The sequence below is a fragment of the Cololabis saira genome, chromosome 7, assembly GCF_033807715.1.
Source record: "Cololabis saira isolate AMF1-May2022 chromosome 7, fColSai1.1, whole genome shotgun sequence".
Classification (NCBI taxonomy): Eukaryota; Metazoa; Chordata; class Actinopteri; order Beloniformes; family Belonidae; genus Cololabis; species Cololabis saira.
The window spans coordinates 18,128,213-18,148,985 of record NC_084593.1 but is presented as its reverse complement, the minus strand read 5'-3'; the positions used below and the strand labels follow the sequence as shown (position 1 = coordinate 18,148,985).

Genomic DNA, 20,773 nt, shown 5'->3' with positions numbered 1-20,773 from the left:
TTCCTTCATCCTTGAATTTTCAAATCAAATCACCAATTAAATGAATACCCAAATCAACATAGCAAGCCTCACCGCTCATTACTTTGGTATAGAGAAATCATCCTTCTTTTCAATGTTTTTTTTAAATATATATTTTTTATATATTTATTATGTATGTAGCATATATACATTTATAGGGATATTTATGTAGTTTATATAGTGTACATTTATATAGATTTATATAATATTTGTATTTTCTATATATTGATATAATATTTCTGTAGTATTTATATTTTCTATATACTTATATGGATAATTATGTAGTAATAGGCATGTTTACGTAGTATTTATATACCGGTAGACTATATTTATATGGATATTGTGTAGATATAATAACAGCAATAATGTAAATTCATAGAGTTATAAAGGGGTAGGAACTAGAAAAAGGTGTAAACGTCTTCTTACTCCTTTCTTTGAACCTATGTGCATATGAAGATGTTACTGTTTATTTATTTTTTTTTTATATACATGTTCGAAATAAATTCATTCATCCATTCATTCATTTGCAGTGACATCAGAGAGTGATCTTATGCAGGAAAACTGAAATGTCTTTGTGTCGGTTGTTTCCAGGCTCTGGATGAATTTGCCACCAAACTGATTCAGAACAACCACTACGCCAAGGAGGACGTGGCGATGCGGCGAGACGCTGTAAGCATCACTCACACACTTTGAAACAAGCAGCTACATTATTGTTTTCCTAAAGATTTTTTTAGACTAGATTCAACTTTATTATCATTGCACATGTTAAGGTACACACTGCTAAAACTCTAAATCTTAACAAGAATATTTGTCTTATTTCTAGTTAAAATGTCTCATTCTTAGTAAAAAAAAATCTCATTAAACTTAAAACAAGACTCATCACTGGAAAAAAAAAAAATCACCTGTTTCAAGTAGATTTTCACTTAAAATAAGTAGAAAATCTGCCAGTGGAACAAGATTTTTTTGCTTGTAATGAGAAGATAAATCTTCATTGAAATAAACACAATGTACAGCATATACACATATATACACATATATAGAAATATGTATGTACACAGTGCAGATTAATAAATACTGTTATGAGGTGCAGGTCAGACATGAATGAGTGGTAATATATATTATAAACAGATTATAAACAGATCAGATGTGATTATATGATTTACAACAGATTTGAGTTACACTATGTACATGGGTGATTGCAGCATTCCCAGTGTGGAAGTATTTACAGAAGTATTTACATTTTGGTTACTTTTTACATCTGTTCTTTTTGTCTGCGGTGCATTTGTAGCTGCTGAGCCGCCGTAACGCGCTGCATGAGCGCGCTCAGTCCCGCCGCACCGCCCTGGAGGACTCGTTCCTGCTGCAGCAGTCCTGCAGGGACTCAGACGAGCTCAAGAGCTGGATCAATGAGAAGATGAAGACGGCCACGGACGAGTCTTACAAGGCAGGTTCTCCTCCCCACGTAATCAGGGCCCAAGCACTGACGGTGCCAAGGCCCTATTGTATCTGGAGGAATTGTTCTCATTTTTATTTTTCCGACAAAATTAGGGCCTTTTTGCCCCCCTAAACGTGCCCCAAAAGTCACCAAAGTTTGCGCGCAAGCCAGGCCTGGCTAAAAATGTGCTATTTAATGGTTTTCATTAATGGGCGTGGCCTAATGGCTCAACAACGCCCCCTAGAAAGCTTCGTGCCTCAAGCCCCACCATACGGTTTGACGTACATGCACGAAAATTGGTACACACCTGTATCATGTCGCAACTTAAAGAAAAGTTTCTTGGCGCCATGGCCGAAACCCAACAGGAAGTCGGCCATTTTGAATTAATTGTGTAATTTTGGCGCAATTTATGCCATTTTCACGTGTTGTACTTTAACAAACTCCTCCTAGCAGGATTGTCCGTTCGACATAAAACTCGCTCAGGAGACACAAAAGACATTAACGATGAAAAGTTATCAAAATCATGAGTTTTCGTGAAATGGCGTGGCCGTGGCGCCGCGTCAAACTTTGGTCGATGTTTGATAGATCCTATTTTCTTAACTTTTGAATGGTTTGACATAAAGAGCCATGGGTGGTGTCATCGGACTTCATTTTGAGTCCTTGACCTTTATTGGTGGAAATTGCCCGTTCGGAAAGGGCCCGTTCATCGCTGCTTGCAGCTTTAATTTATCTTGTCTCTGCGGCTGCTACTCAATTTAAATTTTTACTTATGTCTGTCCACAACAGGATCCGTCCAACCTGCAGGGCAAAGTGCAGAAACACCAGGCCTTCGAGGCGGAGCTGTCGGCCAACCAGAGCCGCATTGACGCCCTGCAGAAGTCCGGCCAGGACCTGCTGGACGGGAAGCATTACGCCTCCGACGAGGTGGCCGGACGCATGGAGGAGGTCAGCTCGCAGTGGAAGAAGCTGCTGGAGGCAACGGAGCTCAAAGGTACTGTAGAAACGTTATTATTGTTCCATTCAGCCCAAATAACGCTTTCTTTTTTGTTTTTTGTTATTAAACCTTTTATTCGAGAAATAAAGTCAGTTATAGAAGATTCACATCATTACCGTATAAATCTGGTATTTTTTTTTTCATAAAAAAAGGAGAAAAAAAGAAAAAAGAGGTGGAGGTGAAAATAAAAAATCAATCAATGAATGAATAAATAAAAAAAAATCATCCACCAAAATCCGATGTACAGTCAATCCAAAACTATACCAGATTAAAGCTTTTTTTGTTCTTATTTTTTCCTTTTTTTCTTTTTTCTTCCTTTTTCCTTCCCTTTTTAATCTCGACATTTCAACTTTTTTCTCGACATTTTGACTTTTTTCTCGAAATTTTGACTTTTTTCTTGAGATTGTACTTCAACGTTAATCTTGACATTTCCACTTTTATCTCGACATTTCTACTTTTTTCTCGAAATTTCTACTTTTTTTTCTCGAAATTTCTACTTTTTTCTCGACATTTTGACTTTTTTCTCCACTTTTCAACTTTTTTCTCGAAGTGCATAATGAAAAAAAAAAATCTTCCCCCAGTTATAACTAATATAGATACATGCAGCATGTGCTGCCTTCATTCTAAGGCTTATACAAAACTTTTCATTCTTTGCGGCTCCAGACATATTAGTTTTTTGTGTTTTTGGTCCAATGTTTTGGGTTGCCAACCCCTGGTTTAGTGTCTCTTTTTTAGTTTTTGATGGATGTTTCTCACTTGTCTTGTAGGCATCAAGCTGCGCGAGGCGAACCAGCAGCAGCAGTTCAACAGGAACGTGGAGGACATCGAGCTGTGGCTCTACGAGGTCGAGGGCCACTTGGCCTCCGACGACTACGGCAAAGACCTGACGAGCGTCCAGAACCTGCAGAAGAAGCACGCGCTGCTGGAGGCCGACGTGGCTGCTCACCAGGTCCAAACACTCCTATAACTCCTATAGCCTTTAGCTGGGAGGGAATTCATCAAGTTTTTGATATTTGGCATTAGGGCTAAACGATTTTTGAAAATAATCTAATTGCGATTTTTTTCCTCATTATTGCACTGCAAAAACTCAAAATCTTAACAAGAATATTTGTCTTATTTCTAGTTAAAATGTCTCATTTTTAGTCAAAAAAATCTCATTACACTTAAAACAAGACTCATCACTGGAAAAAACAACAATATTCACCTGTTTCAAGTAGATTTTCACTTAAAATAAGTAGAAAAATCTGCCAGTGGAACAATATTTTTTTGCTTGTAATGAGAAGATAAATCTGGTCCCACTGGCAGATTTTTCTACTTATTTCAAGTGAAAATGTACTTGAAACAGGTGAAAATTATGAAATAAGTTATTTTTCTGGTAATGACTCTTGTTTTAAGTGTAATGAGATTTTTTGTCTAAAAATTAAACATTTTAACTAGAAATAAGACAAATATTCCTGGTAAGATTTTGAGTTTTTAGCGTGTACATGCCGAAACGAGCCGTATGAATGAATTCTTCTGTAAATGTTTCCTCTCAGGATCGGATTGATGGCATAACAATCCAGGCGCGCCAGTTTCAGGAAGCGGGACACTTTGACGCCGACAACATCCGCAAAAAGCAGGAGGCTCTGGTGGCTCGTTACGAGGCGCTGCGCGAGCCCATGGCCGCGCGCAAGCAAAAGCTGTCGGACTCGCTGCGGCTACAGCAGCTGTTCAGGGACATCGAGGACGAGGAGACGTGGATCCGGGAAAAAGAGCCGATCGCCGCCTCCACGAACAGAGGTAATGTCTGAATACACTGCAGAAACTCCAAATCTGACCAGGAAGATTTGTCTTATTTCTAGTTAAAATGTCTCATATAATCACATCTCATTTGTTTATAATATATATTATCACTCATTCATGTCTGACATGCACCTCATAACAACAGTATTTATTAATCTGCACTGTGTACATACATATTTATATATATATGTGTATATGCTGTACATTGTGTTTATTTCACTGCACAAGCACTTGATGCTACACTGCAAAAATCTTACCAGGAATATTTGTCTTATTTCTAGTTAAAATGTCTAATTTTTAGTCAAAAAAATCTCATTACACTTAAAACAAGAGTCATTACCAGAAAAATAACTTATTTGACAATTTTCACCTCTTTCAAGTACATTTTCACTTGAAATAAGTAGAAAAATCCGCCAGTGGGACAAGATTTTTCTACTTATTTTAAGTGAAAATCTACTTGAAACAGGTGAAAATTGTTGTTTTTTCCAGTGATGAGTCTTGTTTTAAGTGTAATGAGATTTTTCTTTGACTAAAAATGAAACATTTTAACTAGAAATAAGACAAATATTCTTGTTAAGATATTGAGTTTTCGCAGTGTAATACGCTGGATGTTGGCATGGCTTTAAAGGATTGTGATGTTATTTTCTCCAGGCAAGGACCTTATTGGTGTCCAGAACCTGCTGAAGAAGCACCAGGCTCTGCAGGGGGAGATCGGGGGCCACGAGCCCCGAATCAAGGCCGTCACTCAGAAAGGAGAGGCCATGGTGGAGGAAGGTATTTAACTCCACTGGAATTGTTTTGGCCTTTTAGGCCACGTTTACACAGAGCCGGGTATTTACAAAAACGGATATTTCCCCCTCTACGTTTTGAAAAATACCATCATTTACACAAACCCGCATAAATACGCTGTTAAGGTGCTATGAGCAGCCAAACCTGCAGGGGGCAGCGTAACAAGAAGATAAAGTCATGCTAGCCAATCAGAATCCTGGAAAAAAACGTCAACAAATGACACGAGTAACTTCCAGTTACTTCCAATATGAACGAGAGTCTTTCGTTTGGAGTGACAGAGAAGTGGAGTTACTTTAAGTGTGACTTTAAAATATAAAACAGGTAAAATACAAGAAAATATTGACGGTGGCCAAAAAAATTGTAAACACAGGTCGCACACATGACGCTGGTGACGTTTCTGTTGTATAATGTGACGTTCTGAAGCCTAAATATCAGTTTCCCTCTGTTTACAAGCAAACGTGAAGACGGAGGTTTTAAAAATCTCCACTTTGGCCGGAGTTTTCAGGACTGATCGTTTTTGTGACGTTTTTGAGCTTCGTTTTCATGTAAAGCAGGAGTTGGCAACCCAAAATGTTGAAAGAGCCGTATTGGACCAAAAACACAAAAAGAAATGTCTGGAGCCACAAAAAATTAAAAGTCTTGTGTAAGCCTTAGACTGAAGGCAACACATGCTGCATGTATCTATATTAGTTATAACTGGGGGAAGATTTTTTTTTCATTATGCACTTCGAGAAAAAAGTCGAAATGTCGAGAAAAAAGTCGAAATGTTGGAATGTCGAGGAAATAGTCAAAATTTTGTGAAAAAAGTCAAAATTTTGTGAAAAAAGTCAAACTTTCGAGAAAAAAAGTCAAAATTTCGAGAGAAAAAGTCAAAATTTCGAGAAAAAAAGTCAAAATTTAGAGAAAAAAGTCGAAATGTCAGGAAAAAAGTTTAAATGTCGAGAAAAAAGTCGAAATTTAAAAAAAAAGTCGATGTCAAGATTAATGTTGAAGTACAATCTCGAGATGAGTCAAAATTTCGAGAAAGTCAAAATTTTGAGAAAAAAACTGAAATGTCGAGATTAAAAAGGAAAAGAAAAAGGAAGAAAAAAGAGAAAAAAAGAAGAAGAAAAAAAGGTCAAACATTTGTGAAAAAGCTCCAGGGAGCCACTAGGGCGGCGCTAAAGAGCTGCGGGTTGCCGACTCCCGGTGTAAACGAACGGCCAAAACGCATGAAACCACCACCGTTTTTGCTACGTGTAAACATTAAAGGCTTTAAAGAGTTGATACGGTCGTACACATGAGATTTATTTTTTTTATCCCAGGCCACTTTGCCGGCGAGGAGGTGAAGTCTAAGCTGTCTGACCTGCACGGACGCTGGGACTCGCTGAAGAACAAGAGCTGCCAGAGACGGCAGGACCTGGAGGACTCGCTGCAGGCGCAGCAATACTTCGCCGACGCCAACGAGGCAGAGTCCTGGATGAGGGAGAAGGAGCCCATCGTCAGCAGCCCCGACTACGGGAAGGACGAGGACTCGGCCGAGGTATGAGATATAGATATATAATATAGATATATTTATTGAGGGCAATAAGAAAAAAAATAGGATTTACAATAACAATAGAAATATCAATATTTTCCCCCTTTTTTTAACTTTTCATAACAGTAATTAAACAAAAATAAATAATAATAATAATAAGAAAAAGTAAATAAAAATAAAGAATAAATAAATAAATATAAATAAATAAATCCAACAACACACCCCTCTCCCCTTCACTCCCTCATATAGTCAATACATTACATCATTCAAAAACATTTAGCTTCTTTTCACATATGCATATCAATACTGGAGCAAATGAATAATAAAGTAAATAATCAAGTCCTGAAAAACACATTTTTATGCAGTAGATGATTCAGATCATTAGCTCGCCCAATAAAGGCAAAAAATCCAAAAAGGGTCCCCAAATAAGGTCAAAGTCTCTAGGTTTTTTTTCTGACAGAATACAGTATTTTTTCTGGAGTGCTTTATGATACAAGTTCATTGATCCACTGTTTGGGCTTCCTGGGATTTTTCTGATTTCCTGTTTTTTTTAAATAAAATTTTTTGCCACAGTGCCTTCAGCAGAATGAAGTACTTTTCATGATAAGTCATATTTAGTGAACTAATATCTCCCAGTATCCAGACTTTAGCATCAAGAATATAGGATTTTAAAATGTCAGAGATTATTTTAACAGCGTATTTCCAGAAAGCATCTATAATCGGACACTTCCAGAGCACATGGAGTAGATTTCCAGTGTTTATTTTACATCTTTGGCACATGGCAGAGACCGCACTATTAAGTTTATTTAATCTATAGGGAGTGTAGTAGATTTGATGGAAAGTGTTGAATTGAATTTGTCTGTGTTTGGTGGATATTAGCGTAGTGTGTGTTTTTTCTAAAAAAGTCAACCAATCCTTATCCTCATATGAACATTCCAAGTCTGCTTCCCATTTTTGTTCACTATTCTTGATTTTTTTTATATAGAGACGAGAAAGCATTGATGATGACTTGCTTTTCCCACAGGCTCTGCTGAAGAAGCACGAGGCTCTGATGTCGGACCTGAGCGCTTACGGCAGCAGCATCCAGGGCCTGAAGGAGCAGGCCCAGTCCTGCAGGGTATGATTAGTAAACATTCATAAAACTGTCTTAAGGAGCAGGCTCAGTCCTGCAGGCTACGATTAATAAACATTCATAAAACTGTGTGGAGGAGAATCAGAAAACATTGACCATGTCAAAATTGGGGTTAAGGTCAATATTCCGGTTACTGAGCCATTGGGAATATTCCGTTTACATGCATAAGCAAACAGGGATATCCCTGTATACATGGTGATTGGAATAATTTGGGATATCTGGATCAAACCAGCGACGCACAGAGAACGTCATGACGCAATTCCCGTCATTTCTGCTTCTTTTTCCTGTATCCAAGTCCAAAACAACAACACAACAGCAGCACGGCAAATAATCAACAGCCCAGTAGAAGTCGTTTTGTTTCTCGTCCCTGTAGTTCACCTTTTTCAGCGTCTTCCAGTGGAGCTTGATCTGGTCTGGCGTTCCTACAAATCCTGCTTCGCGCAACTTTTCACTCACCTTTTAGTAAATCTGGCTATCCCGGTACTTTCTACCGTCTACAAATGCAGAAATGTTCATATCTTTCATTACATTTATGAAGTGATTAAGGCTGGATTATGGTTCTGCAACAAATCGACGCCGAGCCTACGCCTCAGGCCACGCCGTGCCTGACGCACCTCCCACAAATTATAACTACGTGTCGAGAGGTCGCAGACCCAACGCAGACAGAGAGTGCTGTGATTGGTTTGCTTGGTAGCAACGCATTTCCGGTTCCGGTTCGTGAAGCAGTCGTGAACTTTCAGCGCTCTTTTCTTTGTGTATGTGTGATTTTTTTATTTATTTTTTATTTTTTTGCACAATAGTTGTCCTTATCTCTTTGATTCACTGTGACCGGAAAAGTTGGATAAACCATTCAGGAAAAGATCGCACCCCCCTAGGACTCTGGGGGGGTGTTGCACCGCAGAGAAATGGAGTGACAGAGAAGTCTGGAGGATTCACGACGGCGTCACGGCAACGGCGTATGCTCTGTGTTGGTGTAACGCAGAACAATAATCCAGCCTTTAGTCTCCTCCTGGTCTTGCGTTTCTCCGTGTTTATAAGAACTTCCTGGACTCAAAAGACCAAGATTCCTTGTGAAAAGAACATGCGCAGAAAACAAATTCCTGTTCCTTTTGATGGGGAAATCCCGTTATATTCCCGAATATTCGGGTTAGAAAAGGAGGAACCCAGGGGTCATATTCGGGTTTTTAAAAACCGGAATATGCGCAAATTCCGGTTATTCAAAGGGGTTATTGGTGTTTACATGGCCGTGTAAAACCGGGTTATTGCTAATATTCCGGTTAGAAAAGGGTTATTGACTGCATGGAAACGCAGTCATTGATGCATCTTTTGTTCAACCGAACAGCAACAAGTGGCACCGACTGATGACGAGACGGGGAAGGAGCTGGTTCTGGCGCTTTACGACTACCAGGAGAAAAGCCCGCGAGAAGTTACCATGAAGAAGGGAGACGTCCTCACGCTGCTCAACAGCACCAACAAGGTAACGATGGTCATCCCGCTGACGCTCACCCACTAACCCATATGTATGAATGAATGAATGAATGAATGAATGAATGAATGAATGAATGAATGAATGAATGAATGAATGAATGAATGAATGAAGTAAGTTTATTCAATCATTACAACACAAAACAACACCAAAAAAAAATTGTGCACAGCATTGACATTTCACACAAAACCAATAATCATGTGTTGAACAATGACTGCACTGCAAAAACTCAAAATCTTAACAAGAATATTTGTCTTATTTCTAGTTAGAATTTCTCATTTTTAGTCAAAAAAAATCTCATTACACTTAAAACAAGACTCATCACTGGAAAAAACAGCAATTTTCACCTGTTTCAAGTAGATTTTCACTTAAAATAAGTAGAAAAATCTGCCAGTGGAACAAGATTTTTTTGCTTGTAATGAGAAAATAAATATATAGCAGATTTTTCTACTTATTTCAAGTGAAAATTTACATGAAACAGGTGAAAATTGTCAAATAAGTTATTTTTCTGGTAATGACTGTTTTAAGTGTAATGAGATTTTTTGACTAGCAATAAGACAAATATTCCTGGTAAGATTTTGAGTTTTTGCAGTATAAACATGAACATATCCAGTTTGAGCTGGTCCTCACACGTGTTCCTCTCTTCCTCCCAGGACTGGTGGAAGGTGGAGGTGAACGACAGGCAGGGCTTCGTTCCCGCCGCCTACGTGAAGAAGCTGGATCCCACGCAGTCGTCATCCCGGGAGAACCTGCTGGACGAACACGGCAGCATCGCCACGCGCCAGGACCAGATCGACAACCAGTAAGAAGGAAAAACTCTGGAGCGTTTAGCTTTACTAACTTATAGGGGTGTAACGATGCACTAATGTAACGATGCACTAATGTAACGATGCACTAATGTAACGATACGATACACGATATTGAGGTCACGATAACGATACGATATTATAGCAGTATTTTTTTAACAACCTTGAATGAGGAACATATGACATATGACAAAATTGTCTTTTATTTGAAAGACACAAAATACAAAACAATGCTGTGCGTTTGCCCCATTGTTACAGTTTGTAATGCTTTATAACTGTTATAAAAGTTATAAAGTTATAAAACTTTTATGCATCTTCAGTTTCATACGAGTAAACATATTTTGCCACAAACTGAATAGTTTCTCTCATGTATGACTTGACTTTTTTTTTTTTTCCAGAAATTGAACAACTAAAATTAAATAAATAAATACAAGTAAATAAATAAACTATGAAAAGTCCCAAACTCCAAATGCAGCATGACTGTTATTGATCTTCTGCCAGAGCTAAGAGCTTCACATGCTCCCAGCCTGAGGCCGTAAGGTGAACCTCGTTATCGTTTCATCCTCCCACCTTTGGGGACGACACAATCTTTACATCATAAAAAACATTGATTCGTGCTATAGCAGTATTTTTTTAACAACCTTGAATGAGGAACATATGACATATGACAAAATTGTCTTTTATTTGAAAGACACAAAATACAAAACAATGCTGTGCGTTTGCCCCATTGTTACAGTTTGTAATGCTTTATAACTGTTTAAGTTTTAAAGAGCAAGCCAGGCCAACCATTTTCCACAAACTTAACTAAAAGTAAATGTCAGGTTTGCATTATGCATCTTCAGTTTCATACAAGGAAAAATATTTTTGTATGACTTGACTTTTTTCTTTTCCAGAAATGTAACAACTAAAATTAAATAAATAAATAAAAGTAAATAAATAAACTATGAAAAGTCCCAGACTCCAAATGCAACATGACTGTTATTTTGCTTTTTTCTCGACATTTTGACTTTTTTCTCGAAATTGTACTTCAACATTGATCTCGACATTTCGACTTTTTTCTCAACATTTTGACTTTTTCTCGACTTTTCGACGTTTTTCTCGACATTTTTTCATTTCCAGCAATTGAACAAGTAAAATTTAATTAGGCACGGTCGTCATGTGATCCCGCTGCACCAACAGGATGTTACTAGTAAACACAATATATTCATATTAATAACCCAATATCACGCTACAGTTTGTCACCTCTGTCAACGTTTTTGTATCGTGAAATTTCGTAGCACGATATATTGTTACACCCCTACTAACTTACTACTATTCTTTTTGGTCAGATTTGATGATTCAGTCCTGGCATACTCTTCAAGTCTTTCTTTATTTCTATTTTCTGTTAATTCCTGTTCCACTAATGGTCCTGCCCCCCGGCCTCTTTCTCTGTCTCTCTTCTGTCCGCTCACGTGTGTTTTAACACCTTAACCTTGTCGTGCCGCGCGCTCACCGAGCAGGCAGGTCACCAAGGAGGCCTGCAGCGTGTCTGTGCGCATGAAGCAGGTGGAGGAGCTGTGAGTAGAATCAGAATCAGCTGAGTGTTGTGATCGTGAAAGCATCGCCATCACAAGGAGCAGATCAACATCACTCCCCTTCACCCCCAACCTTCTTCCCCCCAAATAGCTGGGAGGGAATTCAGGACAATCCTGCACTTGGTGACAAGTTTTTGATATTCGGCATGGTGTTGGACATAAGGTTTTCAAAAACCACCGCAAACAAATGGTGACGCCCCCTAGTGGCCGGTTTGGAGAAAATTCAAAATGGCTCCCGCAGAAAAGCCCAAAGGTCATATCTCAGCTTCTCTTATTCCTAGATTGTTGTATATTGTCACTTTCTCAACTTGTTCTGCGCTAGGAATTCAATTCTGAGATTAATGTCCTATTTCAAGGTCATGTTGAAGGTCAAATTTAATTTTCAAGGTCATTTTTTGCACAAAAAACTCTATCTCTAGAACTAAGCACCAAAAAAGTAGAGAAAGTGACAATATACAACAATCTAGGACTAAGAGAAGCTGAGATATGACCTTTGGTCTTTTCTGCGGGAGCCACTAGAGGGCGTCACAATTTGTTTGCGGTGGTTTTTGAAAACCTTATGTCCATAACTAACATGCCAAATATCAAAAACTGCACAATCTTTATGATTTTTGACATATTCCCTCCCAGCTAGAACCCTTGTGTATTGTGACGCCGTGAATCCACCCGGAACTTCCTGTCAGTAACACGGTCTGGTTTTGTAAAATGTATTTCTCCAATGGATACATTTCTTCAAATCAGACTATAGGAAAGTCAACAGCTAGGGTTGTTACCACGGTAAGAACTCCTGTCACAGCTAGGGTTGCCACCTTTTAGAAATAGAAATAAGCGACGCCCCGATTTCAGCAGCGCAGGCGCCAAAAAAAGGGACATCCCCAAAACTTCAAAACTGCACAGAAATGTGTTTATTTTATATGAAAAAACAAAATGCTTTGATTTAAAGTTTAAAGTGCTTTAATAGCATTGAACTTGCATGACTGTACAGACAGACAACCATATAGCAACTGAAATAGTCTATGCTCCAATAGTAAATATAAATATAGCACTGCAAAAACTCAACATCTTACCAGGAATATTTGTCTTATTTCTAGTTAAAATGTTTCATTTTTAGTCAAAAAATCTCATTACACTTAAAACAAGACACATCAGCAGAAAAATAACTTATTTGACAATTTTCACCTGTTTCAAGTAAATTTTCACTTGAAATAAGTAGAAAAATCTGCCAGTGGAACAAGATTTTTTTGCTTGTAATGAGAAGTGAAAATTTACTTGAAACAGGTGAAAATTGTCAAATAACAAGTTATTTTTCTGATAATGACTCTTGTTTTAAGTGTAATGAGATTTTTTGACTAAAAATGAGACATTTGAACTAAAAAGAAGACAAATATTCCTGGTAAGATTTTGAGTTTTTGCAGTGAAGGTGCTTGAAGATTTTGAAAATGACCCTTGAAAGTGCTTGAAAAGTGCTTGAATTTGACCTTGAAAAATGTGTAGGAACCCTGATTCTTTGTCCAAAAAACATTGAAGTGGTTTTATGTGGAAAGCATCAACTCTTCCCTCTCATACATCTGTGCTCTCGCCTGCATGTCCCTGCTCGACGTCACGTCGTCCATCTCTCCAGTAACTTCTTTTCTGGACCATCCTTTTCTTATTTCTTTTCTTTATCTCGTCGTCTTCAAGGTACGGCACTCTGTTGGAGCTGGGGGAGAAACGCAAAGACATGCTGGAGAAAAGTTGCAAGAAGTTCATGCTGTTCCGCGAGGCCAACGAGCTGCAGCAGTGGATCAACGAGAAGGAGAGCGCGCTCACCAACGAGGAGGTCGGCTCGGACCTGGAGCAGGTGGAGGTTCTGCAGAAGAAGTTTGACGACTTCCAGAAGGTAACGTCTTTAATAAATGTCGTTAATAAGTAAGGGTAATGAGGTCTAGGGCTGCAGCTATGGAATATTTTAGTAATCCAGTATTCTACTGAAAATCCATCCATTAATCGAGTACACTGCAAAAACTCAAAATCTTAACAAGAATATTTGTCTTATTTCTAGTTAAAATGTCTCATTTTTAGTCAAAATCTCATTACACTTAAAACAAGTAGAAAACTCTGCCAGTGGAACAAGATTTTTTTGCTTGTAATGAGAAGATAAATCTTTTTTTTTTCTACTTATTTCAAATGAAAATTTACTTGAAAAAGGTGAAAATTGTCAAATAAGTTATTTTTCTGGTGATGAGTCTTGTTTTAAGTGTAATGAATTTTTTTTTTTACTAAAAATGAGTAAGTAACCCAGGGGTCATATTCAGGTTTTTAAAAACCGGAATATGAGCAAATTCCGGTTATTCAAAGGGGTTATTGGTGTTACATTGTTATTTGACAATTTTCACCTGTTTCAAGTAGATTTTCACTTAAAATAAGTAGAAAAATCTGCCAGTGGAACAAGATTTATCTTCTAACATAACAAAAATAAATACATTTAACTTCAAAAGAGGAAGTTGAATGACATCCAGTCAAACTCACAAACACAAGAAAATTAAAATACTTTTTGGCTTAACCTTAGTGCAACATTCTGAATGGCATGAAATGAAGAGCAGCAGCTTAATGCAACATGAACATATATAAAATTTCACAATTCAAACATGTAAACCATGTTAGTTTCGCTTACTTCGTTGGCCGGAAGTGACGTTAAATGCAATGATTATAAATAAATAACGATTTAATATATATTAAAAACATTAATAACTAGGTATGTCCCGATACTTTTTTGGCCGATACCAATGTTTTGAAAATGCCGTGATCGGGCGGCAGATCGATCTGGACAACACTAAATGTTACTGTGTTTTCCTCTCTGACCTGCAGGACCTGAAGGCCAACGAGTCCCGGCTGAGGGACATCAACAAGGTGGCGTCGGAGCTGGAGTCTGAAGGCCTGATGGCCGAGGACGCCCCCGTGGTGCAGGCTCAGGTTCGCTCGTCCTCCAGTCGCCGGTAATCTCACTCCTGCTTCGCTTCTAATCATGTGTTTTCTTTCCTTTCTTCCTTTAGCACCAAGAGCTGGTGGGCTCTGCTCCTGGCAAGGTTCGAGTCCTTTTTTGTTTTTTTTTTACACATAAATCTATGTCAGGGGTCGGCAACCCAAAACGTTGAAAGAGCCGTATTGGACCAAAAACAGAAAAAAACAAATATGTCTGGCGCCGCAAAAAATGAAAAGTCTTATATAAGGGCCAATCCCAATGTTCACCGTACTCACTACCACTTCACCCTCAAAATGAAGCCACAAGGGGTAGGGCTTTGTAATCTTCCCTAGGGATTGGGACACCACTTGCTACTTCACTGCGTGGTTTACGTTCGGGTACGTAAGCGGTCCTGGGCATTTCACGGATTTTTGTGAGATCAGGTTGAAAACATTGAAGCTTCACATAGAAGGTGGGCAAAAACACGCGAACACATAAGGAAACTTAAATTTTTTTTAAATACTATTATCAATCTACAATATCCCTACGCCGTAGGCTCTGCGTTGGTGTAACGCGGAACCATAAATCAGCCTTTATTCTGGCGAGATCTGAAAAAACTTTGCAACAACGAGCAAGCGAGTGATAATGTACATTCACTGAGTGATTATTATGAAAGTAAAATATATATTTCTCGCTAGAAATGTAATTAAAACGCAATTTTATGCAGAAACTAACTCAAAATATTGATTTTATTCACAAAAAAATTAGAAATGTCCGCCATGTTTTTTTGTTTTATTCAGTCTGCAAATGATGACGTAAAGCATTCTGGGAAATTTTTCTGGCCCGGTCAGCGAGTCAGCATCTGAAATCCCTCGCTCTGAAGGGCTAGATTCATACACACTAGCCCTCGTTATGCCCACTACCCCTACATGCAAAGAGGAATTGGGACACCACTGCCCTCACGGGAACACGCAAAATGTAGGGGTAGGGCTGAAAAGTAGGGGTAGGGGGTGTATTGGAACTGGCCCTAAGCCTTAGAATGAAGGCAACAGATGCTGCATTTATCTATATTAGTTATAACTGGCGGAAGATTTTTTTTTTTCATTATGCACTTCGAGAAAAAAGTCGAAATGTCGAGAAAAAAAGTCAAAATTTCGAGAAAAAAGTTGAGATGTCGAGAAAAAAGTCAAAATTCAGAGAAAAAAGTCGAAATTCAGAGAAAAAAGTTGAGATGTCGAGAAAAAAGTCGAAATTCAGAGAAAAAAATCGAAATGTCGAGATTAATGTTGAAGTACAATCTCGAGAAAAAGTCGAAATGTCGAGAAAAAAGTCAAAATTTCGAGAAAAAAGTCGAAATGTCGAAATTAAAAAGGAAAGGAAAAAGAAGGAAAAAAAAGAAGGAAAAAAGAGAAAAAAGGAGAAAAAAGGTTGTTGAAAAAGCTCCAGGAGCCACTAGAGCGGCGCTAAAGAGCTGAAGTTGCCGACCCCTGATCTATGTGTTGCAGAGAGAAAGACTTGAATTTTTGCTGACGGTCTTTTGTTGAAACAGGACGAAGCTGATTCCAAGACGGCGTCGCCATGGAAGGTACGTCTCCGCTAAAGCTCTTCAAGTGAATTCATTCAGACATTCGTTTGTTTTATCTGTTTAAAAATTAAATGCATTAAATGTCTCGATCTGATACTGCAACTGTGCATCGCTGTTCAGTATCGGATTGATGTCTGATTCTGGTGTTGCCGTTTACTGCAATCAGTGACGTAGTGACTGGCATGAGGCATGATGTCACTTCCTGTTGGAAGTTTTAAATTATCTGAAAGCTCGGGATGTTCAATCACTCCCAGTTAACGTTGTTTGGTTCATCGTAGTTCATCGTTTCACTGCAAAAACTCAAAATCTTAACAAGAATATTTGTCTTATTTCTAGTTAAAATGTCTAATTTTTAGTCAAAAAAATCTCATTACACTTAAAACAAGACTCATTACTGGAAAAAACAACAATTTTCACCTGTTTCAAGTAAATTTTCACTTAAAATAAGTAGAAAAATCTGCCAGTGGAACAAGATAAATCGTGTCCCACTGGCAGATTTTTCTACTTATTTCAAGTGAAAATTTACTTGAAACAGGTGAAAATTGTCAAATAAGTTATTTTTCTGGTGATGTGTCTTGTTTTAAGTGTAATGAGATTTTTTGACTAAAAATTAGACATTTTAACTAGAAATAAGACAAATATTCCTGGCAAGATTGTGAGTTTTTGCGGTCCGGTCTCCTTCATGATTGCAGTGCTTACCGTTTCCTGACTGTTTTAAAGCCTTTGTTGGTCTTGGATTAAAGTCCAAAACTCATCAAAGGAGTTTCCATAACTCTCATAATTCTTGCCCGGTGTGGTGGTGTTGTTTCCCCCCCCCCCCCGTATTCTTCTACCATATTTTCTTCACCTTTGACTTTAGACTGTACGCTTGGGTGTTCAAACAACGGCTAACTTTAATACCATCAAGGTAAGAGTAACTTAGTCGACCCCAAACTCATTTTTGAACTGTCACTCCCACGTCCAACCCTTTCATTTACAAACTAACCCTGCTGTCGTCACGTAACATCTGTCTTTCCTGCCCCCTAACAGCTAAATCCCAGGTTTTTTTTTGTGTAGTATGTAGAGATGCACCGATCAGGAATTTGAGGGCCGATAACCGATCTCGAAAACCAGTATCTGCCGATCCCGATCACAGCGTGAAATCCATAAATTCGTCAATATTGTTGTCTCATGTACAACACTGACATTGTATTATTAGGTATAAAAATTAGGAGATGAGAAAATATCATGAATTGTCTGTTTTAGTTCAGGCTGAGGCAACGTGCAATATTTCACACTCTAGAGACTTAGAGACGATTTAGACTCAGTTACAAAGAGTAAGTGTAGTTTACCAGCTTCAGCTTCCCGTGGTAATAATTATGTACAACATGCGCAGCAACACAGACAACAGCAGACATGTCACTCTCTTAGAGTTGATACAAGTTGTAAACTATAAACCTTAATTTTCCTGTGGAAAGAGGAATTAAATCTTAAAATAAAAATGAATTATGAATTAGCAAATGTGTTGTTCTTTTCAGACATTGTAAAACTCCCATACCGGCGACGCCATTCTCAGTATTGATGTTTTGTAAAGATGGCCACGCCCCCTCAGAACAGCTCGGTATGAGATGCGGGAACGCACGCGCGGGCGACGTTTGTTGTTGTAAACGTCATCAGATCGGCCGCTCTGAACTATTATTTTCCGATCTCCGATCAAAAGCGATAGGGGCATTATCGGCCCGATCCCAATCAGTGTCCGATCAATCGGTGCATCTCTAGTAGTATGACTCGTTGCTGACATACTAGTTGAACATCATGGTCTATTCTCCACAGATCATGATTTATTTTGATCATTTTCCCTGTTTTAATCCTCTTGCCGTGCAACTCCTGTGGTTTTCCATCACCCGTCTGCCTGTGTGTCTGTTTCCGTCTGCACCGTCAAACACACTCAGTAGTTACAGTAATGTCTTGGTTTGTGTGTTAACTTACTTACTTGATAATCTCTTATAATTAGATTTTTTTTTAAGTTCACATCCTATACTGGATGGAAGAAGATTCTCATACACTTCAAAACCCCAAAAACTTAACAAGAATATTTGTCTTATTTCTAGTTAAAATGTCTCATTTTTAGTCAAAGAAAATCTCATCACACTTAAAACAAGACTCATCACTGGAAAAAACAACAATTTTCACCTGTTTCAAGTAGATTTCCACTTAAAATAAGTAGAAAAATCTGCCAGTAGAACAAGATTTTTTTTGCTTGTAATGAGAAGATTTTTCTACTTATTTCAAGTGAAAATTGTCAAATAAGTTATTTTTCTGGTAATGACTCTTGTTTTAAGTATAATGCGATTTTTTTTTTTTAACTAAAAATGAGACATTTTAACTAGAAATATTCCTGGTAAGATTGAGATTCAGCGTGTTTTCTTGTGCAGGAGCTGAACAATCGCTGGCGTTCCCTGCAGCAGCTGGCTGAAGATCGCAGCAACATGCTGGGCAGCGCGCACGAGGTGCAGCGGTTCCACAGGTACAACTAAACGCTTCCTCTACTCGGCATAGATACCGTTTGGTAACGTCTGTCCACACAGACTGAAATGACTGCACTCAGCTGGAGAGTTGGTACTGCAGCGGTGACGGCCGTGGCATTACAATCAGTGGAAAAACTCTATAAGCAGGCTTTGAAAACATTGGATAAAAAGTCAAATTTATATCATCATTGTAATATTTTAACTAAATATTTAGTTTAAATATATTTTAAACTGGGGAAATATGATTAAGTTTGCAGACATTTTACTTGTTTATAAAATCCGTCATGGTCTGGCCCCCCCTCCACTCAATGAGTTTATTAAGCAAAATCAAAACTCATCAAGAATCAATACACATTTGAACCATTTTTCAGACAATAAAAAAACAATTGAACCATTTTTCAGACAATAAAAGCTGTTACTGCTGCTCAGTAAACACATGAAAAATGGTTAAAATATGTTATTTTGTTACTTGAAAAATTTAAAATATGTTTTGTTGATGAGAAAATATGTTTCTCTATTTTTCTTATTTTTGTGAGGGGTGTATATATATTGTTTTTCGGCACTACCTTGTTCTCTATAGCTAATACAACATGAATTACTGCTAGGTGGGATCAATAAAGTTCTTATTTTTGCCATCTGAGAAAATTAAATATATTATATTTGGTGCCTAACTGTTTCCCAAGTATATTATTGCATATGTGAATGAATAAATGAGACGTAAAACATAAATAACTTTGTAGAAAGGCGCTTTATGAAAATAAGTCCATTTACTTGTATTAGTTTACAGCGCAGTCTTGCCACATCCAATATGGCGGCGACGCTGACGTATCGCAGAAGCTCCATGGGGCGGATACGTGTATATGTCTATGGTTTCCGACCCCCGCCCTAGACCTACCTAGCTACCTAGACTTACCTACTTAGGCCTAACTTTTTTGGAATCTGTTTCAGTTTAAGATCATTTCAGATAAAGGCCACATTCCTTTAACCAAGTGTTGCAAAAACTGACAAAAGTGGTCGTGTCTCCTCAGGGATGCCGATGAAACCAAAGAGTGGATCGAGGAGAAGAATCAAGCCCTGAACACGGACAACTACGGCCACGACCTGGCCAGCGTGCAGGCTCTGCAGCGCAAGCACGAAGGCTTCGAGAGGGACCTGGCCGCGCTGGGCGATAAGGTTTCTAAGATTTATATTCTCTTCAAATCTTCCTGAAAGAAAAAATGCCTGGTTAAATATCTGTGAAAGAGTACATTTTCCATTTACAAGTAATAAAATTAAGGAAGCTAATTTTAAATTCATCCACAAGTTTTACTTAACTCCAGTAAAAATGCATAAAATATCAAAGGATATTTCGTCAAAGTGTCCTAGATGTAAAAAGATGGAGGGGACATTCATGCATATGTTCTGGGAATGCGACCGTATGTCATATGTCCAACAGAGGCAGGCAGACATCTTATACAAGTGGTTGTCTTTCTTTTGTGAAATAAAAAGATATTTACTTGATTTACTGAAGACTCGTCTCTCGTGTTCAGGTGAATTCTCTCGGGGAGACGGCCGAGCGGCTGATCCAGTCCCACCCTGAGGCCGTGGACGACATCCAGGAGAAATGCACGGAGCTGAACTCGGCCTGGAGCAGCCTGGTGGGCCGGGCCGACCAGCGCAAGGACAAGCTGGGAAACTCCCACGACCTGCAGCGTTTCCTCTCCGACTTCAGGTCAGACCGTCGTCTAACTCAGCGATCTCCAACCTCTTCTGTACCGCCGACCGGTTTAATGTCCGACAATATTTACACGGCCCGATCTAAAGGTGTAGCTGATAAAAATTAAATAAAATGACAAGATCGGCATTAAAAACTGTGTATTTTCTCTATAATAATAATGATAATAATAATAATAATAATAATAATAATTAAAGCTGCAAGCAGCGATGAACGGGCCCTCGCACTCACGGCCACCGCCCCCCATAAGCATATCAGAAATGACACCACCCACGACTTCCTATGTCAAACCATTAAAAAGTTATAGCAGAAAAAAGGGACAACCAATCAGAAGAAGGGGCGGGGCTAATTCAGGCCAATGAAGGTCAAGGACTCATTACAGAGTCCCATGACACCACCCACAACTTCCTATGTCAAACCATTCAAAAGTTATGGCAGAGAAAAGTATTCTAGGGGGCGCTGTTGAGCCGTTAGGCCACGCCCATTAATGCAAA

The 20,773-nt window shown here is 38.5% G+C and overlaps 1 protein-coding gene across 7 annotated transcripts in view; it reads left to right on the top strand.

The window, feature by feature from the left end:
- sptan1 (spectrin alpha, non-erythrocytic 1) overlaps positions 1-20,773 on the top strand; it is a 76,502-nt gene that overhangs the window by 24,563 nt on the left and 31,166 nt on the right. For 4 of the 7 annotated variants that reach the window (XM_061724902.1, XM_061724903.1, XM_061724904.1 and 1 more), the window contains exons 12-30: positions 610-687; positions 1,307-1,462; positions 2,240-2,444; positions 3,215-3,396; positions 3,983-4,226; positions 4,881-5,003; positions 6,323-6,540; positions 7,559-7,651; positions 9,009-9,143; positions 9,806-9,954; positions 11,458-11,514; positions 13,213-13,411; positions 14,380-14,484; positions 14,565-14,597; positions 16,023-16,058; positions 16,918-16,965; positions 18,473-18,564; positions 19,594-19,738; positions 20,095-20,276. In XM_061724902.1, the coding sequence (XP_061580886.1) occupies positions 610-687; positions 1,307-1,462; positions 2,240-2,444; positions 3,215-3,396; positions 3,983-4,226; positions 4,881-5,003; positions 6,323-6,540; positions 7,559-7,651; positions 9,009-9,143; positions 9,806-9,954; positions 11,458-11,514; positions 13,213-13,411; positions 14,380-14,484; positions 14,565-14,597; positions 16,023-16,058; positions 16,918-16,965; positions 18,473-18,564; positions 19,594-19,738; positions 20,095-20,276 (2,480 nt within the window). The remainder of the gene's footprint in view (positions 1-609; positions 688-1,306; positions 1,463-2,239; positions 2,445-3,214; positions 3,397-3,982; positions 4,227-4,880; positions 5,004-6,322; positions 6,541-7,558; positions 7,652-9,008; positions 9,144-9,805; positions 9,955-11,457; positions 11,515-13,212; positions 13,412-14,379; positions 14,485-14,564; positions 14,598-16,022; positions 16,059-16,917; positions 16,966-18,472; positions 18,565-19,593; positions 19,739-20,094; positions 20,277-20,773) is intronic. The other 3 variants (XM_061724907.1, XM_061724906.1, XM_061724905.1) reach the window with 2 other exon arrangements.